Source organism: Carettochelys insculpta, chromosome 1 (assembly GCF_033958435.1).
Source record: "Carettochelys insculpta isolate YL-2023 chromosome 1, ASM3395843v1, whole genome shotgun sequence".
Lineage (NCBI taxonomy): Eukaryota > Metazoa > Chordata > Testudines > Carettochelyidae > Carettochelys > Carettochelys insculpta.
In genome coordinates this window covers 217939324-217960639 of record NC_134137.1, presented here as the reverse complement: position 1 = coordinate 217960639, position 21316 = coordinate 217939324, and the positions used below count along the sequence as shown (strand labels likewise).

At 44.8% G+C, this 21316-nt stretch overlaps 1 protein-coding gene across 4 annotated transcripts in view; it reads right to left on the bottom strand.

Moving 5' to 3' along the window:
• IMPG2 (interphotoreceptor matrix proteoglycan 2) overlaps nt 1–21316 on the bottom strand; it is a 67694-nt gene that overhangs the window by 27625 nt on the left and 18753 nt on the right. For all 4 annotated transcript variants that reach the window (XM_074999241.1, XM_074999222.1, XM_074999231.1 and 1 more), the window contains exons 3-8: nt 13790–13821; nt 13665–13688; nt 12705–12754; nt 12127–12218; nt 7863–8024; nt 4118–4176 (exon numbers count right to left, since the gene is read on the bottom strand). In XM_074999241.1, coding sequence (XP_074855342.1) covers nt 4118–4176; nt 7863–8024; nt 12127–12218; nt 12705–12754; nt 13665–13688; nt 13790–13821 — 419 coding nt within the window. The remainder of the gene's footprint in view (nt 1–4117; nt 4177–7862; nt 8025–12126; nt 12219–12704; nt 12755–13664; nt 13689–13789; nt 13822–21316) is intronic.

The following is a 21316-nucleotide window of genomic DNA, read 5'->3' as shown; positions in this document are numbered from 1 at the left end:
GCCCAGGACAGTAACAATGGTGAGCTGAGTGAGGCACTTGCCATGAGCACAGGGCTGAAGGGTGCAGGGCGCCATTTGGGGTGCCCAAGGAGTTCCCCGCTGCCTGAGTCCATGTCCCCCCCCCAAACCTGCTGTACCCTCTTCCAGGACCCCACTGGCGAGCCATGGGGCTGTGCAGTGGGTCTCAGCGGTAAGAGGGGAGCAGAGCCTGGCCAGGGACAGGCAGCAGACATGGTGCAGCCTGAGCCCTGTGCTTGCTTGGAGCCTGTGCTGGGCAGCCGTGCGCAGCCCAGCTGTGCGCCCACCCCCCAGGCGCAGTGTGCAGGAGCAGCCGGCCTCCCACACAGCTGCTGGGGATGCCCAGGGGGTGAGACACCACCCAGAGCCATCTGGTGCAGCCACAGGGCAGCCGTAGCCAGGAGCCTCTGTGCACCTTGAACAGGGTTTGGCAACCTGTGGGTCCAGAGGCTGCTGCCGCTTAAACAAAAAACTAAATTCAGCTGCCCACCGTTAAAACTGAATTTAGTATTTTTGTTGAAGCAGTGGCAGCCTCCAGAGCCGCTGAGCCGTCCGCAGCAGCAGGGAGCCCTGGAAGCGATAGCTAGCAGAGCAGGGAGCTGCCTGCGCTGCACATGGGGGGAGGGGAGGGGAGGGGAGGGGCGCTGCAGAAGAGCTGGAGGGAGGGGTGGCTGAGCCTGCCCCTGGCAGAGCCATGCAGCTGTGCTGAGATGGTGGAGGTAAGGGGCAGCGGGGGGGGGGGGGGGGGGGCTGCAGAGGAGCTAAGAATGCTGAGGCAAGTTAATGCTTGGGGGGGCGGGGTTTGGAGCCATGAGGAGTTAAAGCTGGGGGTAGGGGTGTGGTTTGGGGCTGATGGGGGTTAAAGCTTGGGGATGGGGAGCAGATTTGGGGGCTAAGGTGGGTAAAGCCTAGAGATGGGGGTAACAACTTTCTAAGTGGTACAAGTCATTGTGTGCGTGTGGTTCTTAGCATAGGGGTCACAGAAAGTACGGTTTGACGTTATTTATTAAGGACCGTCTCCTATTCACATGCATTGTGGCTCTTGAAGGACTAATTGTGTAACTGAATTTGAAAGAGTGGCTCTTGCTATTTCAGATGCAGACCCCTGGCCTTGCAGGTAGCCTCAGCTAGGTGGCCATTATCGGGCTGTTCCCCACCAGGGAATGCGGGGTGGGCAGTAAACACACATGGCCTGGCAGCCAGCGAGCCAGGAGCCCTGCAGGTCTGCTCCCTGGCACCTGCTCTGGACACAGGGGCCGCAGGGGAAGCCCAGGCAGAACAGCACACGGCAGTGGGAAGGTGCTGGGTGTCGACACGAAGGTCAGAAGGGACAGGAGGCCGTTACCTTCCCCCACTTGCCTCTACAGAGGCCAGACCCAGGGGTTCAAACCTACAAACTCCTCCCAGTACCTCAGCCTCCCCTGCCAGCTGAGCACTTACATGTCACCCAGGAGAGATTCGGGTCAGCAGGGTGCCCACAGCCTCCCCCAGCTGGCAACATGTGTTTCTGCTGGTGGCGCACATCCCCCCAGGCCCCTGTGCACAGCACCACCCCCACTCCCTGCCCCTGCCCACAGCGCCACCTCCACACCCCCCGCTGCGGAACACAGCGCCACCACGTGCCCCATGGCCCTGCAAACAGCGCCACCCACCCCTCCTCCCCTGCGCACAGCACCACCCACACAGCACCACCCCCAAACACCCCTCCCCTGCCCCTGCACACAGCGCCACCTCCACACCCCCCGCTGCGGAACACAGTGCCACCACGTGCCCCATGGCCCTGCAAACAGCGCCACCCACCCCTCCTCCCCTGCGCACAGCACCACCCACACAGCACCACCCCCAAACACCCCCCCCGCCCCTGCACACAGCGCCACTGCCACAGCACACCCCGTACCCAGTGTTAGCCATCCTTATATACACTGCCCATGCCCAAGGCACCACGACACACCTGTCTGAACACACAGTGCCACTAGCACACCCTGCCACTGCCCCACTTCCCCACACCCTGCCCCTGCACACACAGGGCCACCAGCACTTACACCTGCCTCTTGGTACAGCACCACCACCATTTACACCCTGCCTGTACACACTTCACTATCTCGACACACACCACCACCAGCATCTACACACACAGACTGCCCACGGGCCCAGAACCATGATATACACACACACACACACACACACCCCGCCTTGAAATACAACACTACCAGCACCATCACACACACCCTTGGCCCGACACACTGAACCAACTCCCCCTTTACTAACTTGGCCACACACCCAGTGCCATCAGCACACCCACCCACTGCCCTCCCTCCCCCGCATCCTGCGTGGCCCTGCCACAGCCTGTTACGGTCAGCCACTAGGGGCACGGGCCCTGCTGAGGCATAAGAGATGGGGGAGTGCTGGATCTGCCACACATTGCCTCCCTCCCTGCCAGCGAGCCCAGGGGGAGCCAGATACAGCCGCCCCCAGCCAGCATAAGCAGTGTGTTCTAATTGTTCTTTATGCATTTTCCCTTTTTCTATGAAATCGCTACTGTGACTGTATAAGTGGCGCAATTTTATACTCTTGCCTCAGGTGGAAGATTGGCTAGTTATGCCACTTCCCAAGCCCACGGCCAGAGTCTTTTGCTGTGATGGGGAAGCTGCGCGGAGGCATTGGGATAGTGTAGACAAGGGAAGCACTGCTTGGGTACGTGGACAGCGAACGGTATAGAGGGATATATGCTCTAGACTTCTGGCATGGCTTTACTCCACATACCTAATCAATATCTCACTGCCCACCCTGTGGCCTGTACCCATGGCTAGGGGTATGTGCAGAGTACAATAGTATGAATAGAGATGGAAGCCATTTATCTATGGAACTGGTATTACGTAGGCTGAGACCAGATAGCTCTTTCTTAACTGCCACGCCCCAGGGGTTTTAATTCTGACTTTCTGCTAAAAGTGAGAGCTGAAAGGCTAAACTTGTTCCCATACTCCTGCAATGCTTAGTTTCCCTTAGAGAGGCTGCAGACAAGGATAAATATGAGGGAGAATGTGATGTAACCATTTATCAGCTATGAACCATGCTAGGAGATCTCCACTTCATTTTACACATCTAAAGATCAACTAATAGTTGCCAATTACTAACAAGCCACTGCACACGGAGCCAGATTTGAATTTGTCACTAAACAAATAGGCAAATCCTAACAACAATAGATTAACAATGATGCATTTTTCTTCCCCTGCCACTTCTGCTTACAGTATTATAACATCCCAGTTTACTCGAAGGAACACACAAAGAAATCAAATAGTGCACAATGTTAAAGGCAATCCATTTCCGATGCACACTCCCAAGTATTCCTATCAGACACCTAATATTAAAGAGTCATACTCAATCCAATCGTGTCATGTGGTGGGTGTAGCCAAACAAATCCACTCAAATCTCAATTTCAAGTACTTGCTCCAGAGCACTTGGAAACAATCTGTATAAGATTTGGAGAATACTTCTGAAGAATAAATTGGAGAAACTCAGTCTTTTCACAGACTATTCATAAGCAGAAGGACAAGCAAAATACATCAAACAAACAACTTGTTATAACTGGTTCATCTAGTTCTTTTTATGACTTAGAAGTGAAAGGTTATATATCTTATCATCAACTTTCAGAGGCCTCCAGTCTTCCCTAGTGAACTGGATAAAAAGTTAAACAATCTCAAAGTCTTCCCAAGAGTGCTTGGATTCCTGTGCATTTAATACCAACCTGGGTCAAATAATGAACATTTGAGAACCTGGGAGAATTACCACATGTACCTTACATGGCAATTTTTTTTTTAAATTGAATTTAAATCCTCAGGACAAAGAATCTTGATGATATCCTGGGTCTAGAAACAGGTGCAAACACATCATGAGGCAGAACATAAGAAGAGCTACATTGGGTCAGACCAAAGGTCAGTCTAACCCACTATCCTGTTGTCTGACAGTGGCCAGTGCCAGAGGCTTCAGGGAGAATGAGCAGAAAAGAAGCTTTGACTGACTTCAGTGGCACAAAAAAGAAGAGTTGATCAATTATTAGAGAACTAGTGTTAGGATTTTTTGCCTTAACAAGTCTACTTACCTGAATTCTAGCACATGGATATTTCTATATCCAGGTAATCCTTCAAAGGCATTTTTCACCTATTTGGGAAAAACAGAGATAAATATGAAAAATAATATTTTTATCTTATTGATGTATAGTATTAGGTAGAGACGGAAAAATAGGCAATATTTGCAGCATTGCATAGAAAGATGAGTCATTTATTTACAACGGAAAAGGGCAAGGGACATAACAGAATGCTTTATCTGTGTATAAAAAATGAACTGAGAGGACACCCTTGGTTGTTACAAAAACAGATGGCTATAGAGTACACCTCACACCAATGTTTTCTGTAAGCTGAATGCTTAGGCAAGCACCAAGGAGATTCAGGTGCGGTCCAGCTGATTAGCAGAGCACCTACAGCCTGTATTTATGCTGGTTGTGTACATCCACACATCCCTAGGTGCATGTAAAACTTCTGCCCTGGCCTCATACCTATAAGAAATCTACAGACATTTGACTGAACACAGAGAAGGGACCTATACATCTGAATGGCCACAATAGAGCTCTTTGCCAACTTAATTCAGTAGTGGCCTTTCAATAGCTATGCCTGATGTTAAAACACAACCAGACTCCATCGGAGCTCATTTAATTGAAGTTCTCCCCTTCTCCTAACACAAGATACACTGCTCCCCTGCTTAGCCAATTCAAACCCTTTCTTTCCCTAAAGTTATAACTGCCTCTGAAATTCTTTGGATTAAATGTAGGACAGATTAAGACAAAGGCTTTAGGATCTAAACCACACTGCAGTAGATCCCAAGGCACCACAATGAGTCAGAGTACCAGGTGCTAGCCCCTTGCTGTTGAACTCACGAGGCTGTTTTAATTGGTGGAATTATCATGGGTTTGGGAGTGGGAGAAAGATAACAATCCATTGGGTGAGAGTGCAGCTAGGAGGGGAAATCTGTGGGTGGTAAAGTGCTGATTTATCCAGGCCGAATTAAATGGGGGACTGTGCTGCAAAAATGGGCCACAACTGCTGCTGATTTTCAAGGGCTTCTTTGTCCAAGCATAGAGAGAACTAGGCAGGGAATCAAAAGAATGGAACATCCAGACGCCAGGTGGCCCCCTCCCCTCTGACATACCTTCCACGTACACTATGGCACCACTATTTGGCCACACAGCTAGGAAAATTAGGATGTCTGACATAAAGGGGCCATACGTGAGAACTGTGGTGACACTCTTTGGCTTAAGGATAGAGTACATCTATTTCCCACTTAATTTAGAATCTGGCACAGTGTTAGCCCCCATCTAATGGATTCAACAGACTTGCCAAGAGGAGTTCCAACTAATAAGACTGAAATGGGAATAAAGCTAGAGAAAAGAATGCCATTATTGTTGGTTATTTTATAAACATCCAAAGTTTGCTGGATGTCTTAACTAATAAAAAGGAAGACATGGCCCTTGCTCCAAAGAACTTATGGTCCAAATGTGGACGTGTCAGTAAGCATGGGTGAGAGACAGGGGGATGGCACGCGAGACAGGTCCAGAGCTACAATGATGTGATCACACACATGCTCAATTTCAGTGCATATTTATATATATACACACAATCATCCCTCGTTGTACAAGCACAGTTGGTTCCCAGCTTTCTGCTCGTGGGCGAAAACTCGTAAGAGGGACACTAAATTGCCATTAAAATACACGTAAAAGTCTCCGATTGGTTCCAAGTGCTCGTAATTCAGGGAAGGAGTGGCAGCATGTGGTGCTGCTTTTGAAAGGTAAGTGAACTTCGGGTTGGGAAGGGTTAAAGGCTGTGGGCAGTCTGGGGCCATGAGCGGCAGGGGGGATTAGAATCTGGTGGCGGGTTGAGTCTGTGGGGCAGGCAGGGTGTTAAGGATGTGGAGGGTTGGGTCCGTGGGGCGGGTGGAGGATGGTTTAGGCTGCTGCAGGTTGGGTCTGTGGGGCGAGGGGGGGAGGGCGGGCTTAAGGCTATGGCCATTTGGGTCTGTGGGGGTGGGGGGGAAGAGGAAGGTCAGGCTGTGGCAGGTTGGGTCTGCAGGGGCAGTGGGGTTGGGTCTGCGGAGGGGTCAAGCTGCGGCAGGTTGGGGCCGTGGGAGGGGAGAAAGTCTCGTATGAGCGGTGGGGGAGTTCACTCATCTAGTGAGCAAAGGTAGGTTTATGTGTCCCTCGTTTTAGCAAGTCCGCGTACGTAAAGTACTCGTTTAACGAGGGATGAGGGTATATGAAAAAAAATACAGCAAACATCACAGACTCACCAGTTTTGGTACCTGCAGAAGAGGCTCACTGTCAGGAGGATTTGAGACCCTGATTCAGCAGCCCTTTATTCAGCAAAACACTTTGGCTATGGCTGCACCAGCAAGTTTTTTTTGACAAAAAACTTATTGCATGTCCACACACAAAACGTGTTTTGTCAAGTCTGTCAACAAAAGTCAGCACTTCTGCCGACAACCTTCTGCCTCTCTTGGATGACGAAAAGCATCTTGGTCGACAGATTCTGTTGACAAAAAAGCCACGTGGATGCTCTGGGGGCCCTCTGTTGACAGGCAGGTCTTCCAGGACGCTGGGCAGCCCTGTCTGCTGTGCTTCTGGTTGGCTGTTTTGTCGAGAGAGCAGCTGGGAAGTCCAGCCACTCTATCGACAGAGCGGATCACTCTTTTGATCTGCTTTAGTGTATGGCCGTGCTCTGTCGACAGATGTTTTGTTGGAAAATCTCTTCTGACAGAAACATCTGTTGACAGATGCTTCTAGCATAGCCACAGCCTTGGATGCTTAATTTCCATTTACTTCAATCAGATTTAAGCAAGTGCTTGAGAACGTTGATGAACAGGAATGAGTTTAAGCAGGTGATTAAAGGCTTTACTGAGTTACAGCCTAACAGAGCAGGGAGAATGGGCTTGGTGGCCCTACATTATGGATGGTGAGGGGTGGCAACCCATTCAGGCAGTGTCACTGTCCCTAGGGATACTCTGCTGGTTTGTGACCGTCAAACTTTTCTTTGGTCTCTTCGGGGAAGGATTCACTATGCTGAATCTAGCTGTTGTTAGTCAGATGAAGGCTCAAGTCCATTCCTTAAGACTTATGGAATTACGCTGGAAAGTCTTTCTGCTTTGGCAGTTAGGAACTCAGTGTTGTCCTCATAGGGTTTTAAAACTGGCTAGGTTGCACAGGAGCTCAAATCTGGCCTGTCACTCATATGGAAACCTTAAAACTTTTAACAGCCATTCCAAGCCCTGACATTTTATAAAGATCCATTGGAATTCCATCTTGAGAAATGAGAATCTTGGCGCTTGTCAGAGCCCTGCCTCAACATCCCTATCAGTGACTTATTGAAATATTCAGCAAGAATAGGGCTACATTTAGTCCTCAGATAAGTAGGTGAGTGAATTAGCTGAATGAGGCAAAAGAACAAAATACAGTTATCAGCCAAGTCTTTTCCACCAAGGAATAACCTTTCTATAATAAAGTGACATACATTCATATCAGCAGAAAAGGAAACAGAGACCTTCCCAATTCAAGGTTCAGCTAAGTCCCTTTGCCTCTATATTTGTAGCCCAAACCTTCCCATCTCTACCTGCAAGAAAGCCAAATTATAGTCCTGTATAAAGAGATGGAGAAGCTCAGCTAGATTAAGACAGTGAGGTGATGGGCACTTCGCAGCAAACCTCAAGGGAGAAACATAAGGTAAAGCTGTAGTTAACAGTGCTTTCACATCCTACCACTGCTAGTGGGAGCTGTGGGGAAAAGAACAGGGAAGGTAAATTACCTGGGAAATAAACTGTTCTGAAAGTAGCTGATGGTGCCTGGTGGATGGATCACTCAACTCCTCAGTGTACTTCTCCCCCAAAATAAGGATGCTGAACTCAACCATCTGGTCAGGAGCAGGTTTCACCGGCTTGCCATCCTCCCTCTTTATCTCATTGTTGATCTAGGGAAGAAGAAAACAGTAGAATTTAGTGAGCTGTATGCTTTGCTCTTTGGTTATTTTTTACATAAAGCACAATCCTGGGGCCATTTTATGTCTGATGGGTTCAATCCACATATACAACAGAAACACAAGTTTCCTATTTTGATGTTCTTCTTTATTGTGCCAACTGGGGGGCAGGTATCCCCGCTTTTCCCACAAAAAGGATGGGGCTCAGCTTCTGTAACCAAAAGATCTCATGAACACACATGGATATCAGAAAAGCTGAAGAGGCTTCTGCAAAACTGCCCAGCTGGATCCCCCAGCAGTATAATTTCTGAGACAACCTGGGTACCAAGGACTGATGCCCCATCCAAGGTTGTGCTGTAAGGGATCTTGCAAGCACTAGTACTGATTCAGGCAGTTAGCCATATCCAACCAAATAGGAACCAAAAATATACACGAGAAGAAGGGTTGTGTGTCAGTAAGACCACATGCTTCTTAGCTCTGCCTCACTATGATCCCACCTACCAGCCTCAGCTAATACATTTTTGGGGTTCTAATGTAGGCCTTCCCCCAAGTGTGAGTCTATTATGTTATTCTGACAAATAAGATATGCAGAATTTGGCAGAATTTTAAAATTTTTAGGTGCAGAGACATAATCTGGGTGCAGGTGGCTCAGTGGAGTGTTCGAGTGAAGGGGGAATGGACTCTGAAGGGCAGTCTAGGAGAAGGTCATTAGAGCGTTGAGGGGTGGTGATAGAGGGCTTTGTGGGGAGGGCCAAGGTGCAGCTGATTGGGGCATGCATCCCTACTGAGCCTCACTCCCCCACACATCTCCCCATAATGCAGCAATTCCTGCAGCCAGAGGAAGTTTCTAGCCCAGAGTTTCTAGGGATTGATCTGATCCAGCCCCAACTGCTCTGGGAAGGGAGGGGAGAACTCCATCTCCACCCTCCTTCCCCCAGTTGGGACTAACATCCCTAGGCAGCCAGGGTGTCCCCAGAGGCTTCTCCCTTCTCCATTGATTTACCTCTCCCCAGCTGCCTGAACAGATGCAGCTGAGCTGCTGGAGAGGTTTGTATAAGCACAGTTGCAACTTTTCTTTGCTTCCCCACAGAAACCATTGTCTGTAGAAAATACAGAGAATCTGGAGGGGGTGTTTTTCTGAGGTACTGGAGTGGCGCAGAGTTCCCCCCCAGGAGTATGTAATGATCCTGATACTTCCCTGTCTCTTCTGGAAATACCTCACTCAGTGCACCCTTGATTGCAGTAGCCTGCTTTGGCTCGCCTCTGCTAACAGAAACAAAATGGAGAACACTGCCCTACGAGCTAAGCGGCAGTCGCCATAGGGAGAATCCAATGGAATTGGAGGCTTTTTGTGTTTGTTTTATTTACAAACCTCTAGGATTGCTTTTTGAGGTTTAGAATACTTGAAAAAATTTGAACAGCCTGTGTTAAATTTTACCCCAGGCAGCTTAAAATATTATTATAATAATAAAAAACAAGCCCAAAAAACAAAAGAAGACTTTTGTTTAAATTGAAGTGCAGCCTAAGCTATATGTGGCATGAGGGACAGAAGACATGCCCACCACCCCTTTTTCGCCAAATGCTTCACTTCCATCCACGAGTGCCTTTCATACTGTGCAGAACTTGTAATTATTTTTAATTTAAATCTCTCTCCCTTCCCGTGCCTTGCAAACCCACCAGTCACAGGCGGCTGACGGTTAAAAAAAAAAGAGAGAAAGCGAGAAAGCAACCCTGTGAACTGACTTGGGGTGTACGGTTCCTTAATGCTCTATAAGGCTCTCCCCCTCCCACCTCAGTTGTGCGGTGATCAGTAGTTACTCCTTCAGAGGAGAGGTTTTCCATTCCCCTGAGGCTCAGAGTTCACAAATCTGATCCTGGAATTATCCTGGTAAGAGAGATTTGTGTAAAACTGGGTAAACATCCATGGTAATAAATCTAAAACTAGCTGGCCGCAGAAGGTAAATTTACATGAAGCAGACAGCAGTTACTACCTGATTATGTGTGGTTTGAAACACTAGCCAGTTACACAAAAATAAAGGTAAAGACAACGTGTGAATGCATAAGAAAAACAGGCTTTTATTCTTCTAATTTACACCACAGTATAGCTATACAGTCTAGTAGTTACTTTATAAAAAGAGAAAGCACTATAGTAGCAGCAGCAGCAACCTAATTTATATTGCCCTCTGATTTACTGACTAGTCCCCATTTTGGCTCAGCTATCCATCTAACACAATCCATGCACTTCTTTTATGACAAAAGAACTGTGGTGTCAGTGGATGAAACCAGAGGCATTTTCAGTCAGTGATCCAGAACTATACCCATGATAAATTCAGGGGCCCCAGGTTAAAAGGGGTCATTTGAGCTTCATGTTCATCATTTGTTCTTGGAAGTTCAGAGAGGGGTGTATTCAAACTGACCTGAAAACACCAAGAGAAGCTATGGAGTTCGGCCAGGTTTTGGATCACAGATATGATAAATAAATGACAGTGCTTTCCTAGATTTTAGCCCAGCTTCCTGAACCTTTCAGTCAATCTAAAGAGTTTTACATGTTCAGCAAAACCCAAAGGAGGCACTTGCACCTCACAGATCTGTACAATCTTCTTCTTGAAAGAGGGCCAACAATTTCAAAAGCAAGTGCCTAAAATTTGGCTCCAATCCATTTTTAGGCACCTAATTAACAGTGACCTGTTTTCCAGAAGATCTGAGGCAACCACAGCTCCCAGTGACTTCACTGGGAGTTGCAGGCATTCAGCATCTCTGAAAGCCAATTCCACTTTTGTGTGGGTGCTTAAAATGAGTTGAGGTATTTAAATTCTGTTATTCAAGTCTGGAGAGTTTTGCCTTAGATAGATACCAAAGCGAGGGATGCTTATAACGCAATCAATCAATCAATCCATCTATCTAGATAGGAACACAAGTCATATTGCCTTCCAATAAGAACTGCCATCCTAAGTTACACAGAGGCTTTTGAAAATCTCACCCAATGTCCAATCTTGCAATACTAGCAAAGCACACATAGAGTTTGTGTTTTACATTGTGATAAAGCAGACCCGCTGATGGTGGGGTGGGAAGAAGAGGAGCAAAGCGGGCAGTGCCCTTGGGCTTGGTGATACAAAAGGGCCCAGAGCTCTCACCTACTTCTACTGCAGTAGCAGCCAGAGCCCCAAGCCCTTTAAACCATTGGCTTTAAATCAGCACACTCTGAGCAGCGCTGAGGGTGTGGCGGGACAGGGACTCATCATAAGCTAAGGGACTTAGAGGGCTTGCTGCCCCAGCCTGGCTGCTTCCACCTGAGGTACCATCCATTCTGGGGGTGCAGAACAGGCCTCCTACCCATCTTTCCCAGCGACCCAGCAAGGCTGTCGGCCCTGCTTTGAGAAAGCTTTGCCATGAACCCTCTGTGAGTTAGAATCTCTCTCTGCAGTGAACTAACTAAACACTCTGGCTATGTCTACACTAGAAGCACCTGTTGATAGAAGTTACTTTTGACAGGGAAATCTTGACAGAACCTCTGTCAACAGATTGCATCTACACACAACTTACTCTGTCCACAGAGAACTGCCAGACTGCACTGCCCTCTGGTGCCAGAAACGGAATGGCAGCTCTGCAAAGAGGGCTGCCCCACAACAGGAAGCCCTCTTTGTCGACAGAAGTGTCTATGCAGCACTTTTGTCGACGGTACTATGTCGAGAGATTGTTATGCCTCAAATTTTTGAGGGATAATGCTGTCGAGGCAAATGTGGAGTTCTGTCGAGAATCTGCTGAGAGAATGCTTCTAAGTGTGTAGATACTCCCCAAGTTATGTCGACAGAAGGCCTCCCCTGTCGACAAAACTCTCCAATGTAGACCCAACCTTTGTGTAATTCATCCCATCACTTTATTAACTCCCTCCAGTAAATGTCTTAAATCCTGCTGGGTAATTACTCAGTAATCCCCATTAATTACAATCTTTTGTTTGAAACTATGAGAAAGTTTGTGGCATGATCAGAAAAAAGAGGTGAAAGAAAGACACTGGCTCGATAAAGCAGCAATGTAAGGCAGAAGACAGCATTTAAGAAGAGCAATGTAACACCTGATCAAATGAAGAACTGCTTACACTAGCATCTGAGTTTTCATTCTTGTTGAAGGCATTGTCTGATGTACTTGGAATGGAGACCTCATGGGGGGGTGGAACATTTGCAGCCGCATCTAAAAATGAGAAGAAACTTTTTAAAAAAAATTATACAAACATCTGTGTGCATGTCTTGTAAGACAGTTTAACCAACATCAAAATATGTTGGCAATTATTCCTGCTCCCACCATCCTGACAAAGTCAATAAATCATTGACAGTGGGGGGAAAAAAGTCAGAGATATTATTCAGGACTACACAAATATTTGACCTGCTGAACAAGGATGTGATGCTTTTGAGAGTATAAATCAAAGATATGTAAAAGTGTCCCGAGACCCCTTTAAAATTAGGCTCTTTCAAGATACATACAACTGCATCATTCTTTTTATGACAGCAGTATCTACAGGACCCTATCAGGATCAGCAAAGACCTAGGGATTGAATGACCCATGTCTGACTAACAATCACAAGTTATTAAGTTCCCCACAGGTGACTGCTGCGATGAATTTAAAACATCAGTTTACACAAGCACTGAGATGGACAAACATGAGCAATGAGAACAAGACCTCTTAATGTAGTAGTATCACCAGCTGGAGAAGGGGTTGGAATTCCAGAGCTGAAAAACAAAACAAAACAAAAAAAACAAAACAAAGAAACTGGATTAAAATGTGAAATTAAGGCTGAGTTATTTTTTAAAGCTAGTTAGGGTTCTATCACCCAGAGTTACCTGGGAGTCTATCTGCAGAATAAATTTGCCATGTATTACTTTACTGACAAGTTCATAAAAAGCCAATTTTCCAATATTGTGATTATCAGTAGCAATTGCATACGTCTGCCCATAAACTGACTAAACAAATCTACCTTTGCATCAAAATGCACAGACTTAGCAATATGATTCAGAACTGAATTCTACATGGTTGCTCTGTAGGTTTTATGCTAGGTACACGACTTGAGGCTAGCTACTGGCTGCTGTATGCATGAAAGTTACCTTCAAATGGCAGCTGAGCCAGGGGATCAAGCAAGAAGAATGTGTGACAATAGCCTATGCTGGCACTGGCACTCCAGTCACAGCATAACAAAACTTTTGCACAGAAAACATTCTGCACTGAAGTCCTTATGAGCCTAAAGGGCTTGAGCACAGAACACCAGTTCCCTTCAGCAGGCTAGACTGAGTTCACCTGTAGACTCTTGCCAATGACTGGAGAGGCTTGGGGCATCTGCTCCTGCCCAGACTCAGGCAAGTCCAGGACTCCTCAGGTAACAATTCAGCTCCTTATGGGCAGATATCACCGGAAGAGGCAACCAGCCTGTGTCTTCAGTCTGAGACGTTCATGGAGGTATCTCCTCTGTCCCCGCAGAGGGACGTGATCAGTGATGCGCTGTAGCTATCACAAATGCTCTATCTACTATCGACATCCTTCTGAGTCATCTGCACGAGAGTGAATATCTAGCCAAAACATCTGCAACAGGTAAACTAAACTAAGCAGGGCCTGGCCACAAGCGTTGAAAAGTAAACAATGACTTACCCACAGGACCAGTCGCTGCAGGCACTGGTGAGAAACCAGAATGAGAGAAAGATTTACAAAACATCTTGACTCAGCTTTACAGCTCTTACCGGATAACGAAAGTGCAAAGCAGTGTAAATACTCACCCGTCCATTGCTTCCTTGGTATGGGAGAGTTTCTAAAAAAAATCAGAACAAAGATTCCAAGTAAGTTGGAGGTGAGGGTGCACTGGTAAAACTGACTTCTACAATGTAGTCACAGGTGTTTCTTCACAGAGCCATGCAGGTTTGTAGAAAAAAAGAGAGCAAACCATGATGCTAGCATGGAAGGACCTTCACACAGCAGCACAAGAGGTTTTCTGGCACTGGATTTAGTGATTTCACTAATGCTACAGCAGGACTACACAGCTCTAACCAATCCAATCCTTGCTGTGTCCCCAGTAAGCAGAACTTAACATGGGGCTGATAATATGCTGCATAACAGAAATAATATTTTCTAGATGTTCACATATTTGTAGGATGTTTTACTAAATTGATCATTAAAATAATATTAGGCAAACAAAATCCTTTTTGACTATCAGTTGGTTTCACCATCTTTGGCTTTTTTGTATATATACTGTGTTTGCATCACCTTTTAATGTATCTTTCCAAATCTTACCATACAAACGTGGACACTAATAGTATTTCAAACGTACAAAGAAAACTTTTAAGACTCGAAATGTGCTAATCCCTGGTTGTTGAAGAACGTTAAGACTTTGTGCAAAGAAAATTGAGATTTTATGAATGTCAATATAAACTGAGCCAGTACATTTCATGTTTAAAAAGCCAGGGTTTGCAAAGATCAGGGTTTGCAAAGATAGTATACTTCAGCCCTGCCCCCCCCCCCCCCCCACACACACAGAGAGAGAGCGAGCGAGCTAGGAACAACTAAGTTACAGAAAGGTTAGCTAGCAGAGTAAATGATCAAATTGCATTAAACTTTAGGGGCTATTTTGCTGTAGGCACCCACCAGCCATCTATATCTTCTTAGGGTTCAGAAAGCCTTAAGCGGCATTTTACTTCTTTGAGCTAGTGCAGAGGGACAAGCAGGATCACAGCTCCCACCTTTTCTTCTGTGACCTTTTGTAGCACCACAGAATCCCAGTAATACACTTCAAAAGTAGCGCATGGAGGAAGCACAGCAGTTGCTAGCCGGACACTTTCTACACTGCATATGTACTGCCCCGCATCATGTCTCTGTAACTAATGCTAACTTCCCATTCCTACATGGACTACGTGCACACTGATGTGGGAGATGCTCTGACGTCAGATAACATCAGATTTTGAACTTTAATATTTCACATTCAGTAATATTTTTCAGTAGCCTATTAATAATGCCTCTCCCCATTCCCTGATTGAATAGGTTAGTACAGTGTGACATGTGAAGGCTGCATCACAAAAAATGTGTTTTACCAAAATGCTGCTTTCTTTAGTTTGCTTGAACAGCTGACACCATAAAGGTTGGCAGAGCTTAAAGTACCACCTGCCAGCAGTATTTTGATTTGATGGCACACACCCAATACGCAATTACGCTGGATATAGCAGCTTATGTTCTCCCTCTGGAATGCGTGCTTGTGAGCAGGTGGCTTTTATATCCTGCTCTAAAACTGTGTGTAGAGTCAACCTCCCCAGGACATGGCTTTACAAACAAAGAAAATAGGGATAAGATAATGCAGTGCAGGCCTTCTCCCCAGAATTTAGGTGCTTAGAGCAATGGTTTTCAACGAGGCTCTGCGGACCACTTGTGAGGGTTCTCCAAAAGCTCTTCACTATAGGACGGTGGACTTCCCTCTGTGGTCCACAGATTATGTCTGATTTCCAAAGGGATCTGTACCCCCATCTGAAATTTTTAAGGGTCCACAAATGAAAAAATGTTGAAAACCACTGGCGTAAAAAGAGCGATTAGCATAGAACTGTTCAGTCCACATCCTATGCCCTTCCTTCTTTAATTTCTCAATAAAGCGACTCTCACTCCCCTTATATCCAGAACCATCTTAACTGTGTCCCAGCAGGATCAATGGATGCTAAATAAAAGGCAAAGCATACCAAGAAGCCCCCGCCAACCTGGTCAACGTCCAAGCCAATTGTGCAGTTGACATGCTGTTATCTAAGATGCTACATATGTTTCCTCAATTGAGAGCACTAAATTGTTGGCACGTCAACTACCACTGTGCAGTAATTACTGGCAAATGCTGAGTTTTTAAATAGTAACCTCTCAGTAGTATTTCTAGACTTACCGTTACAAAAATTTTTTCTCCCTTACCAAATATAATCATCACTTATTGCTGGTCAATGTCATAACCTAACATTAGAAGTATGCTTACATTTTAAAATACAGTTTCAAGCCATAAACCTCTCACTCAATTTTGCAGCAAACTTGTGGAGCCTAATAAAAAGTGATTGGCTTTAAACTGGAGTCACAGCATGTAGCAACTGGATTCTCTCTTAATCCCCCCTTGGTTAGGAGACCCAGAGTAATACATATGGGAATATCAGCATGCCATTACAAAGTTACATACATATCCACATTTTTATTATGAAATACATGCATTAAAGGATTTAAGGTCTAATCTTGCAGTCCTTATTTGGGCAAACCCTCCATTAGCTTCAAAGAAAACTTTGCCTGAGAAGACTGAATGCCCTAAAATTAGGCTACAATTTACTCTGAATTGTTGTAAAAATAACACATTGAGCCACAAAAGCAGCAAGAATATTCTCTACAGATAAATTTTAAAACTGATGAGTTCTACTGAGTTGATGAATACATTTCTAGAACATCTAAGGAATTAGGCCTATATATTTATTGCCTGCGTGGAGATCATTGATGCCTTGTGACATTAAGGTGACAGATACAATCTGAGATTTTATGGTAAATCCTAAGCAGCACTGACCTTTTAAATAATATACGGTTCCATTTCAGCACCTAAAAAGTTCATGAGGAATCCAAGTACAGCACTTCAAAAAGTCATTTTGAAGTTCCACACATTACATAAAGGAAGTGAAATGTGTGTCAAAAGGCCACGAAAAGTTGGTTGTTTAAAATAAATTATTGTCTGCTTAAGGGCAAGCAAAATGCTCAGGATGTTTGGAATAGTGGCAAACATAGTGTTTTAAAAACCAGCTTGTCTAGGAAGAGCGAGCTCTTAATACAGGTTTTACAGTGTACAAGATATTGAGCATCTTACAATTTCAGAGCCCAGTTCTGCAGCATTTACTTCATTTGGCTTCAAGAGTTTTGCCTTCATGAGGACTGCTGTACTGAGCTCCCAGTCAATTAAAAAAGTAAGCCCGTTATCAGAAGAAAACTTAATAAAATCTAATTTTAACGAGAATCTAAAGGATGGGAGTAAAGCTAGTTGGGAATTCTTTTGTAAGAATAATTTCTTGACAAAAATGCAGTTTCTGCAAAACTGAAATTCACATTCCCCTCTACCCCCAGGGGAAATTTTCAACTTTACCAAATTTTTTTCCCCCTCAGGAAGAAGTCTAAACAAAACATTTTGCTTTGGATAAGCTCAACCCAAACAAAAATATTTAATTCTATTGGGCTGACCTAAGTGTTCCAAGTCAGTTCACTATTCAGCTGCATTTCCTATTGTACAGTTCGCCTCCTGCAAGTTTTAATTCTGACTCCAATTCTCTCCCAATGCAGCCTCCCTTCTTACTAAGCTAGCTAGTGGTGCATCATGCAAGTCATACGCCAGCAGGCACAGGGAAGAAGTAATTTAGCCAAGGATTGGGCCCATGGGACAGCATGAGGCTACTTCACCTCTGTCTAGATTTCTCCATTTGCAAAAATGGGATACTACTGTGTATCTGCCTAACTCACTTGAAGGTTGTGAAGAGAAAGTAATTAATATCTGTACAGGCCTTTGAATACTTTAAGCATTACCCAAACAGGGTACTATACAAGTAGTAACAATAATTTCAGAACAATAGAGAATGCTTTTCGCCCAGTGGGACTATATTTGGCAAATGCAATGTGTATTTTCTAAGTTAACTGGATGCCAAGATGCTCACATAATGGAGCACATAATGCTCATTTACTCATAAAGTGTGGACTGGATTTTGGGTCCCTTGCTCTAACACCTTCTCCTCTTATCAACTGCAATTAATCTTATACAATGAAATATATTTCAAGTAAAAAAGAAAAAACCCACAGTTTAAGATGAACAAATCTATTAGAGCAATAATACAGTTTAATCACAGACATAGAAACACAAAAGACAATGACCAGATGGACCATGTTGCACCAATTTCTGCAGCAAAATCAGTTACGTGGGACAGCACTGCCTGATTCGCACAATCCCTATTCAATGGTATAGAGAAGTGGAAAAAAATATGCTCCCTGCCAATAAACCCTGAGAGATTTGAGGAATTCCTTCATGATTCTACATTAATTTAAGTCTGGCTATACTAGACTGGCTGAGAATTTTCTTTATTCAAACCACATGTCCACATTAACATTAGTATGTGGGTGCTGAGTGACATTGGTGGCCTGTGATATACAAGAGGTCAGGCTGGATTATCTGGTGGTCTCTTCTGGCCTTACATTCTATGACTCAACATTTTTAGTAATTTACAACAGCAGTGGGCAACCTACAGCCTAAGGATTCTCTGTGTGGCCCACAGAACATTTTGTTTATCCTTGCTTATACACAGGGTTGCCAAATTCCGCTACCTTCCATCTGTGTCAGTTTTTTGTACCAGTACTACTAAAGTGACATGCATGTAAAGCAAGGTGCATGCTGACTGCATACAACGTTGACCTGAGAGCCATGCACTCCCTCTGCTTCCGATCAAAGCACTGCTAGGGTTCAGTTGGCACACCCTGCCAATTTTAAGTATGCAGGCACAGTTAGCAGAAGCACCATATTCTGGGAGACGATCATGTTTACGACAATCTTGTGGCCCACTGAGATGAAGGAGGTCACTCATGTGGCTCACTCGCTAGCCTAGCTTTCTCACTGCTCATTTAGAAACTATCATTAATGAAACTGCTATACAGTCAACACTCAAAATGCACTTAACTGGCATTAACGCAAGTTAAGAACAACTCAAAGCCACTCTGTGACTGTCTGCTCACCAGGCTCCCCCAGCTGGGCAGACAGTCTTCGCCACTGGGGGAAGCCAGGAAGAAGTGACACCTGGCTCCCAGAATGGCGGGGAGCAGGAAGTAGGAAAGTGACTAACACATGGCTAGTCAGCTTCCCAGGTGTCACAAATGGCAGGGAGATGGGAGCCAAGCTGCCACCCTAGTTCCCACTCCGCCCACACTCTGTGAGCCAGGAAACTGGCCAGCCCACCAGGGGAGCTGGGAACCAGGCAGGCCTCCCCTGACTTGTGTGAAATTTTAGTTACATGGGAGTTGCAAGGAACGGAACTCCTGTGTAACTTGGGGGGTCTACTGTATATATTTGCCTTAATGTGTATTTATCTGTAGCAAGGATACTTGAAAATCTATACCTCTAATTTCAGAGGGATAGAATGCACATATTATTTATCTACTCAAGAGGATAACTGAAGATACAGACGATGACATAGAAACCACATCTGATATAATTTAATTTGCACGAGTTGATTGTAGCATGTCAATTGGATATTTGATTTGTCTAATTTTGAATGTAAGTTTGTTTTGTAAGCAGCAGTAGCTTACATTTGTTTCCTCAAAAAATCATCAATCAGTTTATTTAAGACTACTCAAGAAAACAATTTTGATAAACAGATATAGCGGAGAAGGTACGTTTCGCGTTTAAATATTGGATTGGGATTCAGTTCCACACTCTGCCACAGACTGGTTATGTAGCTTTGGTCAAATCACAATCTTTTCTTTGCCTGAGCTCCCCATCTATAAAATGAGGAAATAAATAGTAAGTAATAGCAAAAGCAACCACCACAGCCTCTAGGAGTCCTGGGACTCAGGACTAGGAACTTACGGTGCTATATTCTGCACAAACACAGAATAAGAACACAGTCCCCGCCCCCAGGAGCTTACAGTTGAAGAATAAGACAAGAGACAGCTGGACTAGGTCACACAAGGAAACCAAACAATATTATTAAGAATAATAGACAGTGGTATGTGCACACCATCAGCCTTACCACTGTCAATGTTATTGTAGGCAACATGGTGAAAAGAGAGTTTTAAAGAGGGATTTGCAGGAATATGGTGTAGCTCTGCAGATGTTTATAGTGTGTTTCTTCCGACCAGGAAGGGCAGCCTAGGAGAAAGCACAAGAGGTACTGGTTTTGAAATTTTCACAAGTGGGCAGTGAAAGCTGACATCACCAGCTGTCAATGAGATGACAGGCATGGTGGGCTAGGACACGGGTTCTTAAACAGTCAGGTCTCCTCAGGGAGTCGCGAGCTGCTGACCTCCATGCCACACACTGCTTTTCCTCCAGCATTTATAAAGGTCTTAAATATCTTTAAAAGTTTCTCATTTATAAGGGAGGTTCCACTCAGAAGCCTGCCACACAAAAGGGGTCACCAGTACATTAGCTTGAAGAATCACAGATAGGCTGTAAAGAACCCTGAAAATGAAGATCATCAGCTTGTATTTTATACAGTAGACAGTGTAGGGGGCCAGTGAAGAGATGCAGTGAAAGGGAAAATCTCGCCAAAGTGACAGGCTGGGATGATTTTGCAGCAGCATTGTGAATGGATAGGAGGAAAGCAAGAGAGGAAGTATCCAAAAAGGCGTGGGGGATAGAGCCAGGGTGAGAGTTTTAGCTGTATGGAATGGCCATATCTTACAGTAATGTTCTCACTACCTGGAAGATAGACCCAGTCATGGCTGATCTTCTCGGCTTCAATTTTTCATGTCTTGTAGGAACACACAAAAACAAACTATCTGGGGTCGACAGTCTACCCCATACTCCTCTGTATCAGGAGTAAGGGAGATTGAAGGGAGAGTTTCTCCCATTGATCACCTCCTGTGAGGATGGCCATGAAAATCGACTGTAGATAAGTCGATTCCAGCTACACAATTGTATATCTACAATCATCTTTAAGGTCTAGTGTGGACCTGGCCCTAGAAATGTTATGCAGAAAGAATCAGTAAGATTTAGATGTGGTCTGGGCATTAGGATCTAGAAATAGGTCTGAGTTTAAGATGATGCCAAGGACCCAAATTAACAGGTAGAATGCTGGTGGTGTCCAGAGATCCAAGAAAAAAAAAAGTGAGTTTCTCTGTTAAACATAACTACTTAAAAACAAAGGGGAAAAATTAAAAAAGATCTGACTGGGGAGGGAACTGATTGTGCTTGTTTCATTTAAGTTAAGGTGGTTAAAAGCAGCATTTTTCTTCTGCACAATAAAGTTTCAAAGCTAAGCGAGTGTTCAGTTGTAAACTTTCGTAACAACCACCATATTTTGTGAATTTACCAGCATTTCTGAGTTATGAACAAACTGCATTCTTGAGGTGTTTGTAACTCTGAAGTTTTACTATAATTAACTTTTGGCCTGAAACATGCTGGTTTTTAGGTCCTATGCATTTTATCAATATTTTATAATTCAAGCAAGAAGAGAAGAGGAGGGAAGTATGTAATTTTTTCTGACCCAATTCAGTCAATCCTATATCTATAAAATAAAGTAATATCATGAATCTTATAAGTGTTGAGGGACACCATTACAGGG